The 27,806-nt window shown below is 36.7% G+C and overlaps 1 protein-coding gene across 1 annotated transcript; it reads left to right on the top strand.

The window, feature by feature from the left end:
- The first annotated feature begins 5,955 nt into the window (after positions 1–5,955).
- On the top strand, positions 5,956–27,072 carry LOC103701519 (villin-5-like). Its single transcript, XM_008783596.3, has 23 exons — positions 5,956–6,167; positions 8,429–8,550; positions 9,472–9,571; positions 10,020–10,088; positions 10,186–10,428; positions 10,512–10,689; positions 10,793–10,925; positions 11,067–11,229; positions 11,596–11,743; positions 11,869–11,972; positions 12,179–12,334; positions 20,834–20,902; positions 21,000–21,068; positions 21,265–21,402; positions 21,517–21,645; positions 23,798–23,945; positions 24,099–24,109; positions 24,211–24,351; positions 24,484–24,609; positions 24,908–24,973; positions 25,773–26,091; positions 26,174–26,382; positions 26,463–27,072. The coding sequence occupies exons 2-23, from the start codon at positions 8,495–8,497 to the stop codon at positions 26,574–26,576; spliced, it is 2,889 nt and encodes a 962-aa protein (XP_008781818.1). The 5' UTR covers positions 5,956–6,167; positions 8,429–8,494; the 3' UTR covers positions 26,577–27,072.
- The last annotated feature ends 734 nt before the right edge of the window (positions 27,073–27,806 follow it).

Below are 27,806 nucleotides of genomic sequence, written 5' to 3'. Positions count from 1 at the left end.
ATAAAAATATATTTAATATCATATATAACAATAATATGCTCACAATTTAGTCTTCAAGCACAATGGTGCAAGTTTAAGAGTAAGATAACCATTTTGTGCAAAAATAATGCCAAAGGTTCGGCCTTGATTTTGATCTACCACTTCTAGGATCTTGGACTGGAACCATAACAAAATAATGGTCTTTTTTTTTTGCTCTCCTCTTGCCTTGTCCTTATTCCATCATATTTTTTTATTATACTTTGCCATTAAAATTGCATGTAGTGAGTGGAAACCTCTATCAAAAGTACATGAATAAATCTCTACACTTCTTGAAAGGGAACTTAAGGTTTATACGAGTGAACTATTTCCAAACTTTGGCATGTAATTTGAGGAACTAGTGGAGCTTGAACTATGAGTCAAAGATTAATTTGGTAATAGCGTTAGTGACAAAGAGCCAGGAGGGTGCTTAAAAATGATTCATTTACATGAAAAGAAATTTTTTCAAAACTTGTTCAACTCACATTTTTCTTTGAACCATTAAGGACTTAGTTGGTACAAGTCCCAAATCTAATCAATTATATATATATATATATATATATATATATATATATATATATATATATATATATATATATATATATATATATATATATATATATATATAATCTCTATATATATAGATATATAGAAAAATAGAATATATGTGTGTGTATGTATGCATTCCAAAATGGAGGCTCTACTTTTACTGAGTTGTCCACTAGTCACATGAATACTAATATAAATGATGGAATTTAAATCATTCTCACATTCTGCATTATTATTAATAAGGTGAAAACCATGTATTAATTAAATCAACAAAACAAGAAACCCGATACTGAAAATATAACCAAACAATCGTATGCTATAGAATAACATTTTTAAATTATAAAAAAATATTATTGAAATAGTAAAATTTAAATAATAATTAGAATAAATATGTATAAAATTCATTGTTTAATATAAATTATATAAAATAATTATCATTATATATGTAATAAATATATCCTTAATATTATAAATATATATATATATATAAAAAAATTTAGTATAATCTATATTCTAGCCTGTATATATGTAATTTATTCCACGGCTTCAAATAACAGATGTTACAATATCGTAATAGCACCATAATGATTTTGAGAAGCCTATATAATGTTTTAAATATAATTTGTTATACTGCTATATTATATTTCAAGAGTAATTTGAAAATAAATAAAAGAATCATACTCATGCATCGTGTGGATTATATGCTAAGATATGTACAAAAATAGAAACTTTGTTTGTGAAAGACCTCTCCATTAGCTATAGGAGACTTGCCACATGGACACTAATATTAATTACATGATTTAAATCCTTCTTGCATTCTACATTATCATTAATAAGATGAAAGCTATACATTAATTAAATCAATGTATTAATTAATTGCAGGCTATTCATGTGCATACTAATACTAATGGGGCTCCTTTAGTTCGCGGGAAGCATTTTTCCTCCTAGGAATATGATTTCTGGAAAACAATTTCGTCTTTAATGCTTCTTTAATGCTGAAGGGCCTTTTTGGAAAAAAGTAAAAATGGAGTGATTCCCGCCTCATGGAAAAGTAACTTTTCCATCTTTCTCATGGAAAAGACTTTTCCATGATTCTCATGGAAAAGACTTTTCCATGAAATGTGGGAATCATATTCCCATGTGAATACAACTTTTCCGTCTTTCTTCTTTGAAAACTCCAACCAAACAAGAGGCATCTCATTACTTTCTTGTTGACCATACTTTTCCTCCTTCTTTTCCCGCGAACTAAACGAGCCCATGATGTAATTTAAATCTTTCTTACATTCCATATTACCATTATTAAGGTGAAACCCATATATTGATTAAATCAATAGACAAAAGAGCTGATACTGAAAATATAAATTAATAATTACAAACTCTAGAACAATAGTTTTAAATTTATTACATAAATATTATAATAGTTACGAAAGAATTTATATAATAATTGAAATAAGTATATCTAAATTTTTAATTTGTTGTAAAAGCGTATTTAATATCAATTATAGGAATAACATGCTTATAATTTAGTCTTGACTCAAAACTCAAGCTAGTTACATATCTATGGCCTTGAACTTTAGTATAATATATACGCTAGCCTCCATATATGTAATTTGCTCCATAGATTTAAGTAACAGCTGCTAAAATATTGTAATGGCATCATGATGATTTTGATAAACTTACATAATATTTTAAATATAATTTATTAATATTTTTTGCATGAATACCCTTTCAAAATTAATATTTACATATATATCCTCATAAAACACTTGTTTTGCTATTTTACCCTTTTTTTATTCTTATTTTTACATATGTACCCACACCATCTAACGTCGTTAAAAAATTAACGGTTTCAAATTAAAATAACTAAAAAACTCCTAATAAGTAGATGTGCAAAAAGAAATATTTATAAGGTGATCACGATGGAAGATGAAAAAGTAATTTTAAAATTTTATTTTATTTTTAATTAAAATAAATATGGTTTTAATTAACGGTTTTAGAAGAACCGTTATATTAGGGGTATTTGTGCAAAAATAGTGTTTTATGAGGGTAGAAAAATAAATATAAATTTTAAGAGGTATTCATGCAAATTTGAATTTTTAAAAAAGTACTTATGTAAAAAAAAAACATATTTATTAAACTACTATATTACGTTTTAAGAACAATTCGAGCATCCACTTGTTTTATTTTTTAATTTTTCTTTATAGAAAATGAGTTACCCTTGTTTTGGCCAGTGGAGGGTCAGGTTAACCATGGGCCCCAATTACATCCAACCCACGAAGACACGAGTCTCTCACTGATTTGTACGTTAAGATGGGAGCGTGCATGTGGATGCACAGCTGATGCTGCAAACTGTTAAGTTCCAATGGACCGGACGAGGGTCAACGCATGCTGACATTTATACCTTTGACTGGCTGGCGGTGGACACCCCAGCCCTCGACAGCAAAGCAGCACACGCCAAATTGCAAATAAAAGAAAAAGAAGTTTGACTTATAATTTCCCCCACTTTTGCACTCTCTCCTGACGCAAGTCTTTCTTTCATCCTGCTAAGGGCGGGTGGGAAAACGGCAGTCTTATTTTCGAGTCGCTTAACATGTGAGCATCACTGCCAAAGAAATTCTGATCCCTGCTCCGAATTCTAGCGCGACCGAATGCCGAGACGTTCGGATCCGGCCATGGCCTCTGGAACAAAAATCATACGGGCGGGCCCTATAGAATATTTATGAGATGGGATTTTTGTTTTACCTCATTTTTTTTTTTGGGTACCATCTTAAAAAAATTTCCAAAAATTCAACAAAAATAGGACTCCCGCCACCTGTGAAGTCCGTTAATTTTTTATTATTTTAAAAATAAATATGAGATGATTCATTGCTGGATATGTATCATTGGCTATGTACGTAGTGTGTATTTGCCTAAAAAAATAATGTATTAATTTACCTGAAAATATGTATTTGCATATCGATTGGCTTGAAAGTGTGTATTGAATCACTACTAGGTCTGTATTAAATAAGCTTTATTTTACAATATGTATCATAAAGTCGCCGAATGTGGAGCACCGGCTGTGTAGAGTGTATTGGTAAAATATAATATTCTAAAAATTATGTATTAATTTATTTGAAAGTATATATTGGGTTGCTAGATAACTAATTTGCTAATTGTATATCATTTGACTGTATATTATATACTAGTAAACATTATGCTTAAAAAATTAAGTATCAATTTATGTAGATGTGTATATTAACTTGCTAAATAACTAATTTACTTGGTTTGTATTACTAAGACATGTAGTATTTATTATTATTATTTATTTTTTTAATTACAAAATTCCGTTAATAAAAAATTATATTTTTATTTTTTTAAGATGAACACTAAAAAAAAGTAAAATAGAAAATCTATCCCATATTTTTTTTGGATTCTTTTTTTTACATAAATACCCTTCTACAAATTTAAATTTCTGTAAATATCCTCTTAAAATTTATATTTATTTCCGTACTCTCATAAAACATTATTTTTTCACAAATATCCCTAATATAACGGTTCTTCTAGTACCGTTAATAAAAATTATATTTATTTGAATTAAAAATAAAATAAAATTTTGAAATTATTATTTTTTTCTCCATCGTTATAGTTTTATAATTGTTTCTTTTTGCACGTCGAATCATTAAAGGTATTTTAGTTATTTTAGTTTGCAAATCGTTAATTTTTTAATCGTGTTAGATGGCGTGGGTACATATGCAAAAATAAAAATAAAAAAAAAGTGGAATAGCAAAATAGATGTTTTAAAAGTATATATATGCAAATATTAATTTAGAAGGATATTTATGTAAAATTTAGTATTTAGGATTTTTTTTTTTTTTTTTTTTTTGTCCTTTCCCACCAACATCATTTTTGTTCTCGCCCCTGTGGCTTTCGGCGCACAGCGCCCAACCATCCGCTCACCGCTTATCCCCAACATCACCCACAGGATGAAGAATCGGCTGGCACGACTCATGAATGCAAATCCAAAGAAAGTGACGCGAGAAACTATACCTGTATAACTGTATTGGATGCTCTAATATAATATTTATGGTTAAATAATTTATTATTCAAACACGCAAAACGAGCCCCGAACATGGACCCAAGCAGAAAAAATTTGCGGGTCCCAGAGGTGGGGGCCAGATGACCTCTCGCTCGAGGGGTGGGGTTGTATCCTTCGCGCGATGAAGGATTCACCGTCGGATCATCCACTGGCTTTGAGAGCTGTGCGGGGTGCATGAATGACTGAGTTCGTAGCGCTTTGAGAGCTGTGCGGTGGATGATCCAACGGTGGATTCGCGCGAAGGAAGGTGAATCCTTCTTTGGTGCGTATGATACAACCCCGATCCCTGGGCCCGAAGTCGCTGTGACCCGGTCCCTTGCACCATCTTTACCGTTCGCTGGCCACGTGCGCCTGCCCCCAGCGCCTTTGTGATCCCACAACAACATAGTTGGTGATGACGTGCGACGCCCCAAGGCCCTGTGTCTCTTCTTGGCCCCACTTGAATAGCCAATTGCGGCCATCCACGTCATCTAACAGAACGATTGCTATCAGATAGGAAACAGCCGAGCCGCACCGCAAAGATTCCAAAAGGATCTCCCTCCTGATTTAGAAAAATAAAGTATTGATTGATCGAGTATTAAGTCAGAGAAATCCACAATTACCTTAATTATCCAATTTATTTCAACTAATGGGGCGAGATAAGTCCAGCAAATTCCCTCGCCACCTACCCGCTCCCCCCTTTCCAGCCCGTCGCTTGCTCAGCATACCATGAATTGATCCGCTCTATCTTATTGAATTCAAAACTCTATTCCAGCAAATGATAGCAGGACGCGTACCCATTACAAAGCTGAGGTCCCAAATACATGGACACGCGTCGAGGAAAAGTACAATTGCAATTACTTCCACGACCCAGAACCGCCATTGCATCATCGGCGCCGCAGCTTTTGCCTCCCAGCGGCATCAGCGGATAACAAATCCTCGGAAACCCGCGCAACAACAGACAGCAATTTCGCAGCTCCAGCGCCCGACACGCCTCTGAAACGCAAGGGCCCCACCTAATTTTTCGCGGGTCATCCTTAAAGCTCCGGTGAATCCAGCCATCCGAGCGGATCGGGATACAGCTGTGTCGGTAGGCCCACCACGTCCGTCCCAGCATCTCCTCTGGTTGTGCCCCTTTCGTCATCATGGGGGCCGGTGGCCGCCCCAACCCCTCTGGCCCTCTAGGAAGCCAAAAAGGGCCGGATTTTTGTGTTCTTACTTTTTTACCCCTCCTTAATTAATCCACCAAGATTTACTAAAACAAGTAAATTTCGTGGAATTTTTAATTTAATCATACAATTATATATTTTTTAAATCTTTCCAGGCCGTCACTGGGTCCTTTGCTTGCAGTGGTGATAAGCACGCCGCGCACTCGCATTCGCCCCTCTCTCTCTCTTTCTTTCTCATTTTCGCTTTTTTGGACCTTTTCCTTCTTCCTTTGTCTTCGAGATCGATCGAGGCCTAGGGTTTGCGTCCTTGGACCGGTTCTTGCGCCATCGTCGCCCTCTGAGGAGGGTTGCGCCGGGAAGTTGGAACTTGGAACGCCGAGGTGAGGTCGAGCACCGAGATTTTTTCTTCGATTTTCTCTCGATTTTTTTAATGGCGTGGACAATTATAACTGTCGTTTCTTTAATTCTCGATTAAACGGCCGAATTCTAGTTTTTAATTGCATCTTCAAGTACCTGCGGCCCTTTCTTGAGCTTCGGGGTCCGATCTAGTTTCTGAGATGATGTGTCTCTGTTTCTTGGTTTGGCTCTGATCGGGGATTCTTTGCTGAATCGGGATGGAGGGCACAGCGCCTGTCGTTAAGGTAGGAAGGTGGATCTGGGACTTGAATCATTGTCATCGGTTTTGATGTTTGCCTTTCTTGTGATGTTTGGATGGTTGGTAGGCTCTGGCCCTCTGGGAGACTGGATTCGATGTTTCTGGAGTAGGAATCTGTTTGGTTCTTGGGATTAGAGTTGGCTGGTTTGTAAAAAATCTAATCTTTCTACATCGTGATGGCGGAGTAGACTGTTGTCACTTTCTTGTGATTGTCTAAAAGCAGAAGTTTTTGAATTGAATCGAGGATTCTTATTCATGTTTTGGACTCTGGTTGAGTGGTATTTTCTGTAGAGTCACTCGTGAGGTCTCAGTTCCCTTAATCTGAGTCATTTGATTGAGTAAAAATCTCGTCTTTCTGCATCAAGTTGCATAATGTTTGCTTCTTAGCATGATCTGGAAATCTTCAATGCACAGTCCTCATTCATATTGTGGTTTATAATCTTTTGAATTGTCTGGAGCGCTCCCATAAGTAGTCATTAATTGTAATTTAAAGGATTTCCTCATCTCACGGAAATGGGTCAGTGGCCACTGGTATCAGGAATTTCGCTTGAACCCACTGAGTTATTGCTTTTATCAAAATATCATAACTTTGCATTCGTGGCTTTAGATTTTGACACCAACTGTGATCTACAAGTATGCTATGCGCAGTTCTTGCCTGTCTCTGTGATGGATACTATCCATATTGATGTTATTGCTTTTCATCTAAATGCATTGCCTTTAGAATGCCATGCACTCTTTATCTATGAAACATATATGAGAACATATATCATCTCATGACCTCTAGTTTTTGTGAAAGTCCTCTCCTCTTGCATCTAATTATTTGAAATTTAAACAGTAAGGCCGCCATGCGATGATTTTGAACATTTCTTCTATGTCACCTACTTAGCCTTTCATGTGATGAAAATTCTATCTTCCTGTCATGCGTTTGATGCACAATGTAGATGTTCTTGTCTGCTGCATCATCCTTACAATCCCACTGTAGTTTAAATTCATTTATGGTTCTTGTATTTGGTGTCTGTTGGATATTTATCTATCCTTCCTCACTATGTCTATCATTTTGTATAAAATTCAAGGACTTGACTTTTAATTGTTTAGTTTTTCCTCCTTCAGTTTTAGATAAACTAGCTTTGAGAAACTCTGTCTTGGTCAAGATATCGGTTTGTATTAGTATCGGACACTTACCAATATGGTATATAAAAGTTCTTGTCCCTTATTATCTCGGTCAATATAAATGATATATTCTAAGATATAAGCTGTTATGGTGTTATACCAGCCAATATTTTCCAATAATATTTTTTATTACCTTAAGTGGATTTTCAAATTAATAAATCAATGCCTTAAAACAGCTGCCCGTCTTGGTTTTACTATGCTGGCCAAGATTTCTATTTCTTGGTTCTGATATATTGGCCAAGATCTCTAAATATTTTGGATTCCTTTTGTAGTTTCCCCACCTTCCATTTCGACTAAAATAAACTGAGATCCTAGTTCATCTCAATATTAATCACCCACTGAGATGACTGATAAATCTTTTTTTTTTTAAATTAAAAAAAGCTTTGCTTCTAAACTTTTTTGTCAAGTGTCATTGTCTCCAAATTCATTTAGTTTGTTGTCAGCCATCAGACCTGGGAAACCTTTATATGAGGCTGTTTTTTGACTTAGCCTATTGCACTGTTTCATGTTTTTATGTTTTGAAGAATCTGAAGCTTTAACATACACTGGTCTTCATCTACAGTTTGAATCATTTTTGTATTGGAAATTATCTTTACATACACAGTTCTTCATCTATGGCTGGAATGGGCACTAATTTGCCTATTGAAAATTTAAATTTCAAGAATTTAATATATTTATAGAACACTTGCTGTGATCTTTCTTCCCTCAAAAAATCTTACAGTTATCTTTCTCTTCTATTTGTTAAATTAGTAATGTAGTTCTGATTGTGGTTGCCTTGGACTAATCATATCCTCACCTATGAATGTCCATTTGCAGAAATTTTCTGCTTCCAGTTTGAAGCCAGAGTCAAGAGAGAGTGGTTCCAGAAGGTCTGAGGACAATATGGCAGTTTCTATGAAGGATTTGGATTCTGCTTTCCAGGGGGCTGGACAAAAGGCGTATCCTTATATTTTAGTTTGATTATTTTTTCAATCTGAGGCTGTTGCAATACATTTTGCACGGAAGCTATGCCATTACTGACAGCACTTGGAGCTTTTCTTCAGAACATTGTTTCTGATGACAATTAATGGTGATCTTTTTCTTTGAAAGCAGAGATAAGTAGTTAACAAATTCAAAATTATCCTGCATCTTGTAACAGTAAAACTAATATGAATATCCAACTTATATAATACGGCTCAAGGTATCAAGCATGGTTCACATTATATTCCTTATGATGTAAAGCATCGCAGGTGTTTGATTCAACTTCAGGCTGTTGAAGAGGCCATCTTTCAAAAAACTGATCATTGGCATCATTAAGATACCGAAAAGTTGCATTAGATTCTTAGGGGTGGAGTAAATTGTAGTTGATTTTGAAGCTGAAGTGCTAGGTTCAATGTCTCACTACATTTAGTAATTCATTTTTCAAATAAATTGTCGGTTGTCAAAGCAAGGTTTTTAGGGAATGGAGAAGTAACTTGTTCTAACCATCAGAAAATGGATATCGTAATTGCTTGGTTCAAAGTACTCGTAAAGGATGAAGCTTTCAGGATTTAATTAGGCAAGCAGATATTTCATATGGGTAGAACAGAGTATAAAGCATGCAAAAACTAAACTGTGAACTAGAAAGAATCCTACAACTCTTATAAGAGGGTACTACTGTGGAAAAGGATTTACAGTGCCAACTCTTGTAAATTGGATGAGGAATTGTTGGTCATAGTAAATGCGAGCACGATGATCCTGAATATTTAGCTATATATATTGTATTGTTGATAAAATGGTGAATATTGTTGCCTCACTGTTTTAATTATTTTTTTATTGTCTTCATGTGGAAGCATGCTATTCTGATATATACAGATTTCATATTCCTTAATGCCAATCAGTGGATTGGAGATATGGCGAATTGAAAACTTTCGCCCAGTCCCAGTGCCAAAGTCGTCCTATGGAAAATTTTTTACAGGAGATGCTTATGTAATTTTGAAGGTAGTTTCTTCTGCTTTACAATATATTTATAATGTACGTATGTATGTATGTATGTGTGCATGTGCATGTGCCACGTGGTACCCACATCTGGTACTTGTATGGTCTCCTAAGTTGATTTGGATGTGATGAATTATTATTTCAGTTTTTTGTCATTGGTGCTTCTTCTTCTAAGAAGTAGAAATTATTTTTGCTAGTTTGCATAACTTTAATAACTTTATAGTGGAAGTTCGGGCCTATGAATTTTTGTTCTGCTCTGCTGGATGTTTTAAATTGTCTTGTTCTTTGTTCTTGTTGTAATATTAGCTATAAATATATGTAGATGAAATGTTTTTACCATGCTGTTTTTTAATGAACTTGTGATCTTCTTCTTGATATTATGTGTCTTCCAAGAATTCCGTCAATTCAATTTCCTTCTATGTTAATAAATAAAATCCTGATTTTTGAACAGACAACTGCATCGAAAAATGGTTCTCTTCGTCATGATATCCATTATTGGCTTGGTAAAGATACTAGTCAGGTCAGCCATTAAACTCTTCCATTTGACCTTATCTTTGAAGAGTAGTGATGTTGATGCTTGTAATCTGATGCTAATTCTTAATCATTAATTTATACAGGATGAAGCTGGGACTGCTGCAGTCAAAACTGTTGAACTGGATGCAGCCCTTGGAGGACGAGCTGTTCAATACCGAGAGGTACAGGGTCATGAGACTGAGAAATTCCTCTCCTATTTCAAACCATGTATCATACCGCAAGAAGGTGGGGTGGCATCTGGTTTCAAGCATACTGAAGTCAATGAACGTGAGCATGTGATACGCCTATTTGTCTGCAGAGGGAAACATGTTGTCCATGTAAAAGAGGCAAGTCATATATCACTGCGTATCACATATCAGATTACTCTTCTGTCTTGAATTTCTTGGGTGAGCGTTTTCTTTGCCAGCAGGTTCCTTTTGCTAGATCTTCTCTCAACCATGATGACATATTCATTCTGGATACAAAGTCCAAGATTTTTCAGTTTAATGGAGCCAACTCATCTATTCAAGAAAGGGCTAAAGCTCTTGAAGTTGTGCAATATATTAAAGATACTTACCATGACGGGAAGTGTGAGGTGGCAGCTGTTGGTAAGTTGATTCTGTTCAGGAGATCTTCACACACAAACACATATATATTATTGGTTGGACTGACAATGATTAGATCTGATTATTTGGAAATTGTTCACACTAGAGGATGGGAAGTTGATGGCGGATGCTGAGGCTGGAGAATTTTGGGGTTTTTTTGGTGGTTTTGCTCCTCTTCCTAGAAAGGTGGCCTCTGAGGATGATAGAAATGGGGTGGCCTTTTCTACAAAGCTATTCTGGTAATTGTTCTCATGACGCCATTTCTGGAATTTTCATTATGTGAGCCATCACCACACATGTTCTCTCCATCATAGAATTTAGTCAGCTGAGCAAAGATTATCTAATTCGTGTCATTTATGATAGAAATTTTTCCTTTGTAGTGTTGATAAGGGACAAACAGTGCCTATTGAAGCAGATTCTTTGATACGAGAGTTATTAGATACAAATAAGTGTTACTTGCTAGATTGCGGGGCTGAAATTTACGTCTGGATGGGCAGAAATACGCCACTAGAAGAGAGGAAAAGTGCAAGCGCTGCTGCAGAAGTAATTCACTGCTTTCTTGTCAAGGGTCTGTTTGGATGACCCGCTACCTTATCCATGTGAAAAGGGTTGAGAGGAGGCAGGAAGATGGAGGGGTGGGAGGGTAAGGGGGAGGTTATTGAACTTTCAATCCCAAGATTTTTGGGATTTCTGAAATCCCCTTGTTAGTTAGATTTTGGTATCCCAAAAACCTTATAGTTGTGAAAGCAATAGCCTCCCCCAGTTGTGTTCTATACTCAGCCGATTACTATATGAGAAATGTCACATGGCTACTATGGTTTGGCATCCAACAGATCCTTAATATTTTCTTAACCCTGGTTAATTCAATTCCGATTTCTGATGATATATTTTTGTGAAAATGCCATACAGGAATTACTTCATGATCCTAGCCGACCAAAAGCTCATATTATTCGCATTATTGAGGGATTTGAGACTGTAATGTTCCGTTCAAAATTTGATAAATGGCCACAAACAACTGATGTGGCTGTATCTGAGGATGGTAGGGGCAAAGTTGCAGGTAAGTGAGAATATCAAAATTCAACCCCTTTATATCCATGTCTGTATCATTAATTTCTTTTGTGGAGCTCATGAGGCTGTGCAGTTAATAAGGTTGTTCATCACATTGTTCCTCTTCATATGTAGCACTTCTTAGACGTCAAGGATTAAATGTTAAAGGTCTTATGAAAGCTGCTCCTGTAAAAGAAGAAGAACCTCAACCATATATTGATTGCACAGGCAATTTGCAGGTGCTATTTTAACTCCTTTTCCATTCAGATTCTTCACGGATGTCATAATTGTGACTGCCATTCAACTAATAACTACCTTACGACTAATAACTATGAAGATTTGTCTGTACTTTTGTTCATGATGATGAGGCTGCTAGCCTGATTGCATGTTGCACTTTAAATTATAGGCTTAAATGCTAAATATAATGTTTGACTTCAATGCACAGGTTTGGCGTGTCAATGGCAAGGAAAAAACTCTTATTCCATCCTCTGATCAGTCTAAGTTTTATAGTGGGGATTGCTACATATTTCAATATACATACCCAGGTGAAGATAAAGAGGAATATATTATTGGCACTTGGTTTGGCAAGAAAAGCATTGAGGTAAATATTTTTTAGCAACTTAATTAGCATTTTTTCTTGTTAGTCCTGGAAAACATTCATTTGAATATCTATGTGGTTTCTAAGATTCGATATAGAAAAATTGCTACTAACAAAATTATGAATTTCTGAACTGTAAGCTGTATTTAAATATGTTCTGTAAATCCATCTGGCAAACAATCATTTTTTTTATTTTTGGTCTTAGTTTCTTATCACATCCATGAATAATTTTTATTTTTTAAATGAAGTAGGGCTGGTCTCATGGTTTTGCTCTTATCATATGAGCCTGTATGCATCCTGGAAGGTTTTTTATTTTTTTTCTCTTTATGTAATCTGCATTTATATGAATTGCTGAAGGCAAGTTGTTTGTTGCACTAATTTGTTTTATTAAATGTCCCCTATGCTCGCAATGCATTTGCAATTCCTTTTCAACTTGAGTTTTTGTTAGATAAATTGTGGCAAATGGTCATATGGACAAGCTATTTTGATAAATCACTATCAGGAAACTGCAACATATTCAGGCTCATGTTGGCCCATACATATATAAAGATTTAAACATGGACTACAATGCAATGCAATATTTTTGCAAAGATCTGCTGTTGAAAATATCCTCAAAATGAAGTTCGCGTATCATCATCCTCGAATTAATTGGCAGTAGGCAGTAGCGTGGGCTACTATTCTGTGTGTTCCATCCTATATGGCGATTCTAGTGTTTTGCATATATAACTCGAATGGCAAATGTGGAAATGCCACAATAATGTAATTGTTGTTAAGACCGTGTGTCAAAGTTAGTTCCATATGGAATTATTAGAGGTGGATGGATGCATATGGATGATTGGGCCTAAAACTTACCTGCTGAGGCTTTTAGGTTGAAATGGCTTTCAACATGTATGTCAACTCCTTTTGATAATAGGTCTGCCTTGTCTCCCAACAAGTGGTATTAGAGTTAATGGTTGACATTCTTGGACAACTCTCGAAGCTATAAAGGTGTTGGAATTGGTAGCTCTTATGAAGAAAGGTAACATGCAGGTTGGTAGATTGAGTCATAGTGGCCTTGGTGTTGCAGGTTGATGCGGCGAGTGAACTTGATGGAACAAGGCACTAGATTTGAGCACATGCTCAGGGATAGTTCTTGCAAGAAAGGCTCTTGTAAAGTTGAGGTGAAACATGTCTCTTGGAGAGCAAACTATTGGACTTGAGCGGTACAACACTGTGGTGAAGTATGACTCTTGGAGAATGGTCTCTTGGGCTGGACGCATGGTGTACTCAGAAGAGTATTTGGGCACGAAGTTTTATCGAGTAGTGGGTTGGACTCGAGGGAGGGCTGAAATTGATTCACGCGTAAAGTGGAGATTGTTGAGGATCACGTGTGAGGTTTAGTCCCTTATTGAATAATTAGAAATAAATGGATTTATGTAGGCAATTGGGCCTAAAACTAAACAGTTTATGCTTTTAGATTGAATGAGGTTGACTTGTATGTGAACTCCTTCTGATATCAAGATTCCCTTGTCTCCCCAAAAATTGTTCATGTATGAGAGGTGATAGCTTAGCCACACCTCCGCTGTACTAGTATGGGGACCTATACCGGTCAGTAGGTTCAGTACTGTACTAAACTCGATACGCATTGGCATACCAGTTAGCTGAGCAATACACCATTTTGATTTTTTTTATTTTTTCAGTTTTTTATTCTCTTTTTTTGGATTTGAAGTTTTTTTTTTTTTTTGGTTTATTGTCCAATATGTGGTTTTATTATGAAATAGAATTGGGATATGCCTAACCAATATACTTTTGAGTAAAAACACATACAATACAACAAATTAAATCGATTTTAATGTATGTAAAGTATAAAATACATACTAATATCTAAAATTTGGTGAAGTATCGATGCGGTTCGAAAATGTCGGGATCATAATAGTATTCTGGAGGAGCATCACACCAATTTTCCAAGAGGTTGATATTGTGGTAGGCCTCCAAAATCTTTATGTAGTCTACTGGATTGCCACTCTGAAAGGAGTCATCTGACTTTGAAATTGTGTTAGTTATCAAGGATGCCTATAGCAGAATCTAACCTGAGAGATGATTGAGGCTGCAAAGGATGGCAACCGCTTGAATACGATGCCTCAGGCGATCCATATGCATAAGTCATATGCTACCAGTGTGGAAGAAGGCCTGATGTGACTCAGAACAACATATATCTAGGAATCCTACTCCATGTGCAATGTCATCTGCTATAGCAGCATCACTTTCCGAATGATCACGAAGAGCCCATCTCCTACATGCAATGGTGTCCTCGCGAGCTCTACCAGGTCGTACACCGTGGTTCCTATCTTATGTGGCACGAGTAAATTAGGACTCACCGGTGCATTAAATGAGTCATAAATTATGGTGCCTCGTCTTCTTGGCTACCAGATACATCAAATGAGTTGTCGTCGCTGGTTTCGCATGATGATCTAGTCTCTGAATCAGAGTGAATGAATTCCTTCTCAAGTCTCTCCAAGAAGATGCAACTGCCTTGGCCTTTCGTGATGGTCTGAACAACTGCCTTCTTGCCTTGACTTTGCTAAGAGGATCGAGTGGGCCCAACACCTAGGCTGGGTACTGTGGTGGCTTCTCCTCAGCATCTCTCGATTGAGCTGCTAGGAAGATATCTACGACACAGAGCTGTGCGATGATCGGCTCCACCCCCCCCCCCCCCCGGTGGGACTCTTGTGGCTAATCCGTTGGAATTGAGTGTGGAATATGCCGTTCTATTTATTGCTCCGCATCCACCCTAACCTCTAGCTATGAAATTGGCTAGTTGAGGTGGCGATCCTGACTTATCCAGTTTTGGCTTCTGCTGCTGGCACTCAAGCCATTCAATCATCGGATTCTCTTCATCTTGTATAAGTCGTTATGAAGTGGATTGTTATACTTCAGTTTGACTTCCTGCTCAATCTACTTCTGAGGCAAATGCAGATTGTAGTGGACGTACACAATCATTCAACTGCTTCTGCATGAGTTGGTTCTTTTATTTGTTGTGGATGAGGGTGATGGTAGACCGATTGCGCTTACAGCCATTAGAGGAGATCGTCCATGAGAGGATTTGGATTGCCGGCCGTCTTAGGTTCCTAGATGTCATGCCCAAGTGGATCTACCATTTAACTACAAATGTATTCAAAAAAACTAATTATATAACATCCAAGTAAGAGTTGTAGTCCATATCTTAAAATACTTGGACTCATTCTTGTTTTGCTACAACTTGCTCATCGCCGAATCTGCTTGAGTCCTCCCGAAACATTTTCATCTGTAGAAAAGATACATGTTATGTGATGTCAATTATTTACACAAGTGGACAAAGTTAACTCATCTCTTCTTTGTATAGGGCAGCGACCTCTAGGTCAAGTTCCATCTTATAAATAATATTGCATAGGGCAGCTAGAAGTTCCTCATCCATACTTATCCTAGGAACAGTGTACTGAAATCTTGAGTTCAGATAGTAGGTTGTCAATACAGTTTGCAATTGATTTAGTATAATAGTTGTACTCAAAATACAATAGTATATGATGAATAGGTATATGAGTGAAATTATTTGCTAGATGAAACTTCCTATCCATCTGATAATCACCCTTTGGTTGGTATGGCAATATACTCCCGAGCATTCCTTGGGGTTAGCCTCCCTAATCTGGGCCTTAGCAACCATCATCATATGGTAGAGGAAGCCCATCGGGTATCTTTCGCTATCCATTGTTTTCAGCAACCCATATAATGGCTTGATGGTCTTCACAATCCTATTGGCTTGCTGCAAAAACTACTGGCTTGTTACCAAGCCCTTCATGTGACTTCTCTTAGTGCCAATTTGGGTAGATCTGCTCTATTGTCACTCGGCATTGACAAACATCAGACATAGGTCTGCTTTCTTCTCAATAAGGTTATCGCATGTAATGTAGTTCATCGCAAACCGTGTGACTACTAATCTCAAGATATCACCCATTATGTACTTCCTTAGCAAAGCAAACACCCATGTATGGTTGTAGATGAACTGTATGATGGACTGGGTTAAAATTAACTCCATGACCAGCTTCACTGTACGAATCTTTCCGATGTCCAACACAAGGTCAATGCAATGTGGATCACATGGGGTCAAGAATATACATAGCCGCTTGTCCATCAAGATCTCTTGGTGGTCTTGTACTGTGGGTCATTATCGGTGACCAATTTGCATGACATTGTGTTCTCCTACTTGATCAATTATCTCCTTTATCAATATGAGAATGTAGTGGGCGTCGTGCATCTAATCGAAGGCATCAATTGACTTGTGGAAGAAAGTTCATATCACAGTAGGTTAGAAAATTGTTGATGCTCCACCTGCTGGGATTTGTCCAACCATCACATATCATTGTCAATCCATGTGTCCCACTTACACTGGTAGGAGACTATCCATTTTTGCAACTCCTTATTGTTGTCCTGTAGATCACTGTAGATATCCTTCAGCCCTAACGGATCCACACCTAGTCCGGTGCTTTGGATGGAGATGATGGTAGACTGCTAGTATGTATTGTCTGCTGTATTAGCTGGAATATGGTTAAAGTAGAATCATGATGCAATGGCTCTCCACATATACTTCTTATCCTTGAGTAGTGTGGTGTCTATCCTCGACCGCTTTGAATCTTTGCTCGGAAAACCATGTGGATTTAGATCATGAATAGCGCTCTTTGACAGCTTCTCCTTGGAGGCCTCTTCCCTTTCCTTCTTCCAAAGGCCTCAAACATGGATGCCAATTGGGTGTGATCTTTGTCGACGACCTCTTTAAATGAGGTCCTTCTGAACTCCAGATCTGCCTGGTAGTCCCCAAACCAAAGTCTGACTCGTCCTGAGAAGACTCGGTGTTCCACCTTTACTTTCTTCTCAATAGTCTTTTGTTTTGCTATCTTGAAATCGATGTACTTTATAAGCTATCGGATCTCCTACAGGCATTTTTGGTACATAGATATGTCAAGATACTATTGGCTAGTTGGTGCTTCAAGTTTGTTACTCCGCTCTCTTTGAACTCTTTGTTGCACCATTTGCACATCCTGTGGTGCCGACCTGAAAGCATGATATCATGATCATAATCAATGTCATGCTCTGGATTCTTCTTCATATGTGGATCCATTCCTACAAGTTTATAGAGCACATTCCAACTTAGCCTAGAAAAATAATTATACATTATCTACATGTAATACAAACTTTTTTTATAATTTCTACCATTCATTAAATAATTTTTAATTAAAATTTAATGAAGAAATTAATATTAAATTGAAAAATATCTAGAAAATGTATTTTAATTCAAAATAATGTAGAACCCCAATATTGATGCTACATATATTTTTATCTCAAAGTATTGTTGTTTAATTATTTTTTCAAAAAATTAGGTTTTTTTTGCGTATATATCCTTCTAAATATTAGAATTTGCATGAATATCCTTCCAAAATTGATATTTTCATGTGTACTCTTATAAAACACTTATTTTGCATGTATCTCCTTTTTTTTCTTGAATTGTACCTGCATCATCTAATGCCATTGGAATTAGCAATTTAAAATTGAAATGACTGAAAAACTTTTAATTGGTAGACATGCATGAAAAACTTTTAATTGGTAGACATGCAAAAAGAAATATTTATAAAGGTATGCATGTAAATAGCAACTTTACAAGGGTATTTATGCAATTTCACATATGTTGGAGGGTTTACAAAAAATCCTTTTAAAACATAGTGAATTTTCCCAGTAATGCAGAAAATTAGTTTTCTACTTTAGAAAATAATTCTGAATTATCCATATGCAATACTAAATTTTCAATTTTTATTATTTAAATATTTTTATTTTTTGTTTAAAAAGTTAAATATAAAATATTGAGAAAATTAATTTAGCCTTGAATCCGTGTGGCATCCTAACAAAGGATGCTACATATATTTTTCTCAACTCGTGGGCATGCAAAAAACACCACTTTTCAAATTTATTCAAATTTGGATCTATATCATAATGTGCATGATCATGCCCAAATTTAAATAAATCAACACTAAATTTTGATAAAGAGTAGCATGCATGCCCCTAATTATGCTACTGATTTTACAGAAGTTTTTAGACAAATTATTTTTAAAACTTTTAATACAAAATATATTTTTTAATTTAAAAAAATTATGCAGTTAATGAAAAATTATGATTTTGATGGCATTGTATAGATTATCGATAGATCTACAACATATCATGAAATCATGTCGAAATCGAAAAAATTGGCATGATCTCTCTTTGTTTTCCCATTTTATTGCTGACTATCGGTATGTAAACAAAAATTAAGCTTGAAATGAGGGGAGAGGTATTTTACCTAATTTTGAGCTTTGATCTGATGTGAAATCTGTGAAATCCCGTATGTTTTGGGATTTTTCGGGATTACAAAAATGAAAAGAGGCTAAGAAGGTACGGGAGGCCTTCTCAATACCTCCCTCTCAATTATTGAAGTAGAGGTGGAGCTTGAACCGACCCCATACTAGTACAAACCGGGCGGTTCACACTCGTACCGCACTCCGAATCACCCGATTGGGAGTGGTTCCATTCATTTTTCCAACCAAGGGGCGAACTGGAGTGATGCCGTCCTCAGTACGGATCGGTACATGTGTATGGGCTACTTGGAATCCTAATTGATGCATATTGCATACATGTGCTCATAATAGTTGATGGTGGAAAGAAAACTTTGTGAGGAAGATCAAAATGCTAGAAGATCCTTCATGAATAAATTTAGATAGTTCCATGCGGACAAATGTATCTAAAAAAGAATCTAGTTGTACACACCAAACAACTCAGATCCGAGGAATATAAGAGGTTATATTGGCCATAAGGATGAAGATTTCATGACAGTCATGACAAAGGCTCTATAATGTTACATCGAGTCATTGAAAACAATTCTCGACTCCACTTTCAAATGACATCGAGCTTTTTAGTTAAAGAGCATGAAGTTCTTCAACCATAATGTGTGCTGTTATAAATGTTGCAATACCTTTTTCAGTGAGATTGTCTACTCATGAGCACGAATGTTTGAATGCTTCGTGGACCTGTGCTAATGTGGCTGAGTAGCGGGACCATGCTGGGGTCATATGGGATAGACAACTAACAAATGCACTGGATTAGTATTCAATTGAGTACTCTACCTCTTGTAAGAAGCCACTAGTATGGTAAACTATTTTAAGCACTGGTGAGACTTATTTAATATTTCTATTTTCTGTCGCAGTTTTCAAGGTTCACCGTACCGACCGTACCAACGTACCAGTGAGGTCCGGTACCAGTACCGAACCGAGCCGAACTGGTATCGTATCGAAAGTGCCACAGCATGTGGCTGTCTCTTATGAAGAACACCCCGTACGGGTGCGAACCGAGCCAGTTCGGTTCAACCGGCCTTGAACCGATTGGTTCTGGCATAGATTGGGTTGGAACCGATTTCAATAGCCGTACCGTACCGGTGCCAACAGGCTGAACCAACCGATACTGGTCGGTTCAACAGAACATGGCAGTTCCCCAACTCTACGCACTTGGATGAGATGGAAAATTTTGCTCATATTCATTTTGCGGAAATTGGTTTTGATGGGGCTCGATCTAGGCAGAATTTGATGCATAGTGGATGGTATAAGGCAATTTGTTAGCATGAATCAAGGGTCATATTGAAATCTAATAGATAAAGATGCTTGATGATGTTCATCGGAGTCGTTTTGGGAGACATAAGATTGCTTGGTTAAGTTTTGAGATAGGCCAGGGAGGCCTTTGACTTTTGTATTAAAAGTAAGGTGATGCTTGTGCTATCTTAGAGAAAGTTGTAGTACTGATAAAATGTATTAAACCTGTGGTTGTTTTTTCATCCTCAATATCCCTATATTGTATGTGATTGTAATTGGATTGTGGATGCACTACTACCATGAGGCTGATGTATGATATTAGAAAGGTTGTGCTGCAACCTATGTTAAGTACTAGTGACATGGTTGTGATGACCCCCCCTCATAACCACATCATTCCCTTAGTTCCATCTATTCACCATATTCTTCTGAAGTTACATGTTACTATAAGAAGTCTTCATATTGTGCTTAACATGCTTCTGTACACGATTTTCTTGTAGTTCAGTTATTGAGGGTTTGAGTATATATGAACATTGTTATAGTTGATGCTTCAGTCAGAAGACATTTGTTTGGACAAGGATACTTGACTTACAAATGCTTGTATTAAATGGTTGACGACTTATTTACATTGGCTTATTTACTATTCTTTGGATGATTGTGGATTTTAATACATTTTGCGCACCTGTTCAGCTTTATAAGCATCCTGCTTATAAATGGGCTGAATTTGTCTGGAGGTGTGGATCATGTGGAGCTTTTAAGAAGGGTTCTTTATAGAACTATAAGTCAAACCTGTTTCAACACTGGAATCAATATTCATTGGTCATGGATGTTGAAGCTTGCAGTATTGTTAATTGTTATACACTGAATCATCTCTAACTGATTACAGGAGGAGAGGACTGCAGCTATTTTACTTGCTAGCAAGATGGTTGAATCTTTAAAATCGCAGGCTGTTCAGGTAATTTATCAAAAGCTTCACTTTGTTTGAATGGACTAAATTAATTCTTGTACTAATTTATTATAGTCTTAATGATTTCCTGACAATGCATGTACAGGCTCGCTTTTATGAAGGAAAGGAACCTATTCAGTTCTTCTCCATCTTCCAGAGCTTCCTTGTGTATAAGGTTTGTTTGGATTATCAAAACCTATTCAGTTCACCTCTATCTTCCAGAGCTTCGTTGTGTATAAAGTTTGTTTGTGTTATTAAAGTCTATGCTGCAGAGTGAACTCCTTTTTATTTCGATATAGATCCATGATGTAATAGCTTTAATTATAGCATCAAGAACTATGTTGAAACCTGTTATATTTGTAACTTTACAGGGTGGTCTTAGCTCTGGATATAAGAAATATGTTACAGAAAATGCCATCAATGATGAGACATATTCAGAGGATGGCATTGCACTTTTTCGAGTTCAAGGATCTGGACCAGATAATATGCAAGCAATTCAAGTTGATCCAGTAGGTTCTTCTTAAGTTTGTCATCTTTAATCTATTTCATAAATAATTTTATTTAAGTAATGGTAAATTTCATCACGGAGCATTATTGCTGATTTCTTGTTTAATTTTGATCAGGTGGCATCATCTCTGAATTCGTCTTACTGTTACATATTACATAGTGGCAATACTGTCTTTACATGGTCTGGAAGCCTCACCACCACGGTTGACCAAGAACTACTTGAGAGACAACTAGATCTGATTAAGGTCTGACAGAATTTTTATCAATACGATCAGATTAATCTTGTGAAGGTTCCATAATAGATTTGTCTACAATTCAAAGACTGCGAATGTGTTTACTTTGTCATGCAGTTTTTCCTTTACATAACATTTTCTGATCTTAGTTTATCAATATTGGAAAATAATATGGAACATATACTCCTATATTTTAAGGGTCATATAATTGTTACAGGCAAAACATGTTTGTTTTCAATATCTGGCATGTCTCACTTCTGTTAAGTAGTACCTTGTATCCAATTAAAAGACTAAAAGCTTAATTCTATTTACTTTTTTAAGTTTTATGCTTTTAAAATTCATTTGTCATATACATTTTTCATCAAACACTTTGGGAAAGAAGCTCAAAACAGTATTAGTTTTCACTGACAGAAACTTCAATGCAATGGCTTAAGTGATTTCATCATATGTGCAACTTGTATGGTCTTTTATTGGACATACCAATCCCAAGGATTCAAGTACCATGCTGTACCAGTCTGTACTGGCTGCACCATACTGTGCTTGTTTTTTTATGCCTCTCAGTACTGTCAAGTACTGACACAGTAGCTGGTATCACCTTTGCTGTTCGAGCACCAACTACGGTACCATATACTATTGGTAATGAGTGGTATTGCACTGTTCCTGCACGACTTACAGGTAGTGGTACTGAGACTTTAAACCTTGACCAATCTAACATGGTGGACTGGATTTATGTATTCAGTTTGGTACAAGGCAATTCTTGTATATTCCTTTTGAAGTTGATACATCTCACATGTGATGAAACAAATATCTAGAGACAGGTTCCCTTATGGGCTAAAGCATGATCTGGTTCCCAATTTTTTCTCCTCTGAGTTCTCTAATACATCAGGGACTCTCCTTTCGCATAATTTTCACCCATCAGATTTTTCCTCCAACTGTAGATTCTCACAAAATCCTACAATAGAAGCTCAGCAGAACTATCCGACAAATTACTCCCTGCGTCTGAAGACACATGATTGGATTACTTGTTAGAAATGGAAGTTGAGACTTTGTAGCTTCTCTGTAGTTGCAAAGGATACCTTCAAATTGGTACCGTATTATGTTTAAGGTCTGATTTGTGCCACCTGCTTCAGTTGTTCCTACACGTTCTGTGACCTGATTCCGAAATTGATTTCCTTGGATGCTCTTGCTGTAACAGTCTTCAATTCATGTGGCTTGCTTAATTATATGTCAATCTTGAGATAATTAGATGGAAAGTTCTAAATGTTACATGATGTTACAGAGAAGCATCTTGTATGACATAAAGTTCTCCACATGGATCGAGGTCCATACTAATGACCCAAATAAATTTTGTGGAGGTTCTTAAACTTGATCATGTCTTTATTATCCAATTGACCCTTAAACCTTCTCAATGTTTTTATATTCCCGCGTAACTATCATCATTGCTGTAGCTTCTGTAATGACGAAGTACATTATGTTTCTTGGTTTTCATTTTATAACTCCGGCAGCGTATTGGACTCTCCTATACACTCGGAAAAAAGAGGTCTATGCATCTGACTTTTGGTCAGACTGTCAAGAGTGTCTTTAGGACCGGTAATAAATCAGCTTAGTAATGATTCTAGTAAAATGGAAGTTAGGTGAAGGCAAGGATTCAAGTATGGGTGCTGATCGGCATGCGAGTAATACACCAGTATGGTACTTGTCATGCCATGCTGGCACACATGCCACACTATGCCAAGAAAAAGGATTTAGAAACCATTTTAAAAATATTTTATAGAAAGAGCTTAATAAGTGTCATGGCACCCATATGCTAGGCGTTAGTACTGGCTCGCACATACTGGGCAAGTGGATCTTGAAACCATGGGTTCATTTTTTTGGGAAATGAATAAAAATGTTACCATACTATACTTGAATCTATAGGGTAAGCCTTTGTGTGGTGGTAAGGTTGCTTTATCGTGAACTGGGTGTCACGGGTTCAAAATACAGAAACATTCTCTCTGCACATAGAGGTAAGGCTGCATAAATCTAACCCTTCCAGACTGCAGTGGCGGGAACCTCATGCAGTAGGCCACCCTTCTTTTATAACACTTGAATCTAATTTAGTCTGTGAAAAGAATAAAAATTTATAACAGTGTGGTGCATATTAATGTTCTTGTGAATTTTTCAGCCAAACGTGCAGTCCAAACCACAGAAGGAGGGAACAGAAACGGAGCAGTTTTGGATTTTATTAGGAGGCAAATGTGAATACCCCAGTCAAAAAATTGTGAAAGAACAAGAAAGTGATCCTCACCTATTTTCGTGTACTTACTCAAAAGGTAGGAAGTTGAAAAATCTGCTGTTGGTCTTCATTGCCTTGTTTTTCCTTTGATTTATTATCTATTATTTATCATTCTATGTGCTGTTGCTGAGCTGTTAAATTTCTGTTTCACCATACCAATATGTGCTGTGATGTACATGGGGATATGCAGGCAATTTGAAGGTATGTCTTGGAAATCTCTACATTAATCTTGTGAGAATCAAGCATTAGTTGCCTCTGTCAATGACCTAATGTTGTTAAATGTGTCTATGTTGTGATTGCAGTTAACAGAAATTTTCAACTTCACCCAAGATGATCTGATGACGGAAGACATATTCATTTTAGATTGTCACTCAGACATCTTTGTTTGGGTTGGACAGCAGGTTGATTCAAAAAGCAGATCAGAAGCTTTAAGCATTGTAGAGGTATGAATTGTTATGCCTTTGTTAGACGTAGGTGTCTTTCTTATATCATATTTACTTTGCAAGCAGCCATTTGCCATTTTGATTTTGGTGAACTTTCGTTGTTTATATGCTTATATTACTAGTTTCAACCAGAAATTTCTGGAACATGATTTTCTTATGGAAAATCTATCTCGAGAAAATCCAGCATACATTGTTACAGAAGGAAGTGAGCCTCCCTTCTTCACTCGCTTCTTCAACTGGGACTCTGCAAAATCAGCAGTAAGTATTCACATTGTATTGTTGAAATTCTGCATATCTTCATTGGTGCCTTCTTGAAATTCTGCATATCTTCATCTGATGCCTTCTCTAGCGATGTGCCATCTTTAATTGGTCATCATGTATGCTTTGGAGGAAATGAAGGACCACATTTGATTAAGGGAATTCTGAGTGGTTCTACTTCAGAAACCAAGTTAGTCATGTTAATGTGCTGCTATGCTGACCCCAAACAATTGAGACAAGGCCTGATAATCATTATTATGGTTATGCTATGGCTCTTGAAATTTCTTTTTGGCTGCAGATGCATGGTAATTCGTTCCAGAGGAAGCTAGCAATGGTGAAGAACGGAGTGACTCCAACATTAGATGTAAGAAATTATTCTTTCCCTTGTTGCAGATAGGTAGCATAGTTTTAATTACATTACAATTTTTAGTTAAATATCTTTTTTCAAAAAAATGTAGTATTAATATGTGGATTGATTCACGAAAGGGCGAGTTCATAGGCATGGAAGTTTCTAATGTCATGTAATGGTAGGGTAAGGCTAAAGTGAGTTCGTACTTTATTCCTTGTATCATAACAGAACGTCCCCTCTCTTTGCTTCTTGTTATCTATATTTGGTGTCTCCTTTTTCATTGCATGCCGTTGATTAATCTACTAAACAAAAGCCATATATATATCTATGCTAGTTGCTTTCTCTCTATTTTTTTTTCCTGTGGAGCCTGCTTCATCATGTCCATAAAGAACTTGTCAGCCTTATCCCTTCCTTGATATGCATAAGCACTATTCAAGTTAAGTTCATCTCTAGATGACAATCAAGTCCAAATGTATAGAGGACCATTTGTCGCAGCATGCCATGCTTAGTCTTCTCTAGCCAACTTCGAACGACCTTCCTTGTGGGAGTACAATATCTGAGAGCATTAATTGTTCAATTTTTTGACATGCTGCAACTATAAAGTTAACAACGACTTGCTGGGAATTGGACTTAAATTGCAACTAGGACCGTTCATTATGATGTTTCTCAACAATTCTACCGCTGTTGCATGATTGATTTCTATGGCAGTATTTCTTTCTCCTCTTTTCTTGCTCATCTATGCTTCTTGAAGAATTTTTCTGCAAAGAAAAATTGGTGGATATTTCTTGCTGATTAGATATTTGCTCCAACTCAGAAGCCTAAGCGGCGAACACCAACATCATACGGAGGAAGGTCTAGTGTGCCAGACAAATCTCAGCGCTCTAGAAGCATGTCATTCAGCCCTGACCGTGTTCGAGTTAGAGGGAGATCTCCTGCCTTCAATGCACTAGCTGCTAACTTCGAGAATCCGAATGCCAGGAATCTCTCAACCCCTCCTCCAGTAGTTAGGAAACTTTATCCAAAATCTACGACACCTGATTCTGCAAAGTTGGCTCCAAAGTCAACAGCAATTGCCACACTCTCTTCTTCTTTTGATCGCCCAAAGGAAACTATTATACCAAAATCATTAAAAGGTATGTGACAACAATCTTTTGAAAGCAGAAGAGTATATTTGTTAGCAAGATCTCAAACTTGGTTGCATTTCTTTGGCTGAAGTGAGCCCTGAAATCAACAAACCAAAACCAGAGGCAAATGCGAAGGACAGCATCACTTCAATGAGCAATAGAATTGAAGCTCTAACCATACAGGAAGATGTGAAGGAAGGTGAAGCTGAAGATGAAGAAGGCCTTCCGATATTCCCCTATGAACGCTTGAAGACATCATCTACTGACCCTGTTACAGAAATTGATGTTGCCAAGCGAGAGGTAAACCATCAGATCATTTGATCCTGTATTGAAATCTCTATCCCAATCTAATTTTTTATTTTTTTCTTGGCCACGGGCAGACTTATTTATCTTCAGCTGAATTTAAGGAGAAATTTGGCATGACAAAGGAGGCTTTCTACAAGCTACCCAAATGGAGGCAGAACAGACTTAAAATGGCTCTTCAGTTATTCTAAGTCCGATAATTGCTCTAGCTTTGGACCTGCCTTGCACATCTGTATGCATACCTTCTGACTCTCTTACAGTCGAATTTGCGATTAGTCCTGTTGAATGTAGTTAATCCGGGTCGAGGGGACCCATAATTAGGTTTGAAGGGACAGCGTCAGTGCTTTTTTAGCTGCTTCTGCTCCCAAATAGTGTGTTGGCATCAACACAGGTTCGCCATTTTTACTTTTTTTTCATTCTGTTTGATATCCTGCTTTTCTTTATTTTCTGAGGTCACAGGTTTGGTTGCGAGCTTGCATTTTTGTTTTCTTTATTTAATGATTGTTTTTAGATTATTTAATGATTGTTTTTAAAGGTGAAAAGGGGTTGTCCCAGAAAATGAATGGTTTGTATGTTGTAGCTGAGGGAATGTTAAAGTGTGTACAGCAGAGTGTAAAACATATATATGGGAAACCAGCTTGCACCTTGGTTTGTTTTCTCAATAAAGCCTGATTCTGTGTGTGTAAAGCTTTGCATTCGTGGCTTGGTCTGTTTTCATGAACCAACACTTGAAAAGAACTCAATTGGTTTTGCCTCTTTGTTCACATTGGCATCCTATGGTATATTTAGTGCAGGTAAGTAAATTTTGGACGGTTTTTGCGACGGCTATGTAAGATCTGAAAACAAAACCTGTCATTCGTGGGTTCGAGGAATCTCTCAATCTTTGAATTCAAAGTTCCTTTTTTTTTTCCTCCCGAGTTCAAAGTAAAATCACTGGTAGATATTTACCTATAATAGTTGATATCTGTCTCCTTCAAGAATTACTAATGTTATCTTTCCATCAAGATGTCATTCTTTGGAGGTATTCATAGTCCTGATCAGCCGTTGTCATGAAGGAGTTCATTAATAGCTTAAAGTTCTTTTGGCCGGCACCGCATCGTTGTTCTGTGCTAGGTATGGTTGTTTGATTTCCCGTCCGCATTATAAGATTTGCCTTGTAAGGATGGATTACTGAGTGGCACAAGAACTTGCTCAATATCTCAAGTTGGAGGCATGATCTTAGTAAGGAACACGGATGCATGGCAATCTCTATTTACAACCCATGCCAAGTGCTCCACACTAGTGCTCTGTAAAGGGCAGAAGGAAAATTAAGTCATGCAATCTACATTTTTAGCTGAGCTAAGACTTCGTTTCTAATTGCAACCCTGCATTTCTTGTTTGGCTAGCAGAATTTGTTATTTATTGTTGGAAAATGCAAATTT

The sequence above is a fragment of the Phoenix dactylifera genome, chromosome 1 (assembly GCF_009389715.1).
Source record: "Phoenix dactylifera cultivar Barhee BC4 chromosome 1, palm_55x_up_171113_PBpolish2nd_filt_p, whole genome shotgun sequence".
Classification (NCBI taxonomy): Eukaryota; Viridiplantae; Streptophyta; class Magnoliopsida; order Arecales; family Arecaceae; genus Phoenix; species Phoenix dactylifera.
This window is presented reverse-complemented; position numbering and strand designations above follow the sequence as displayed.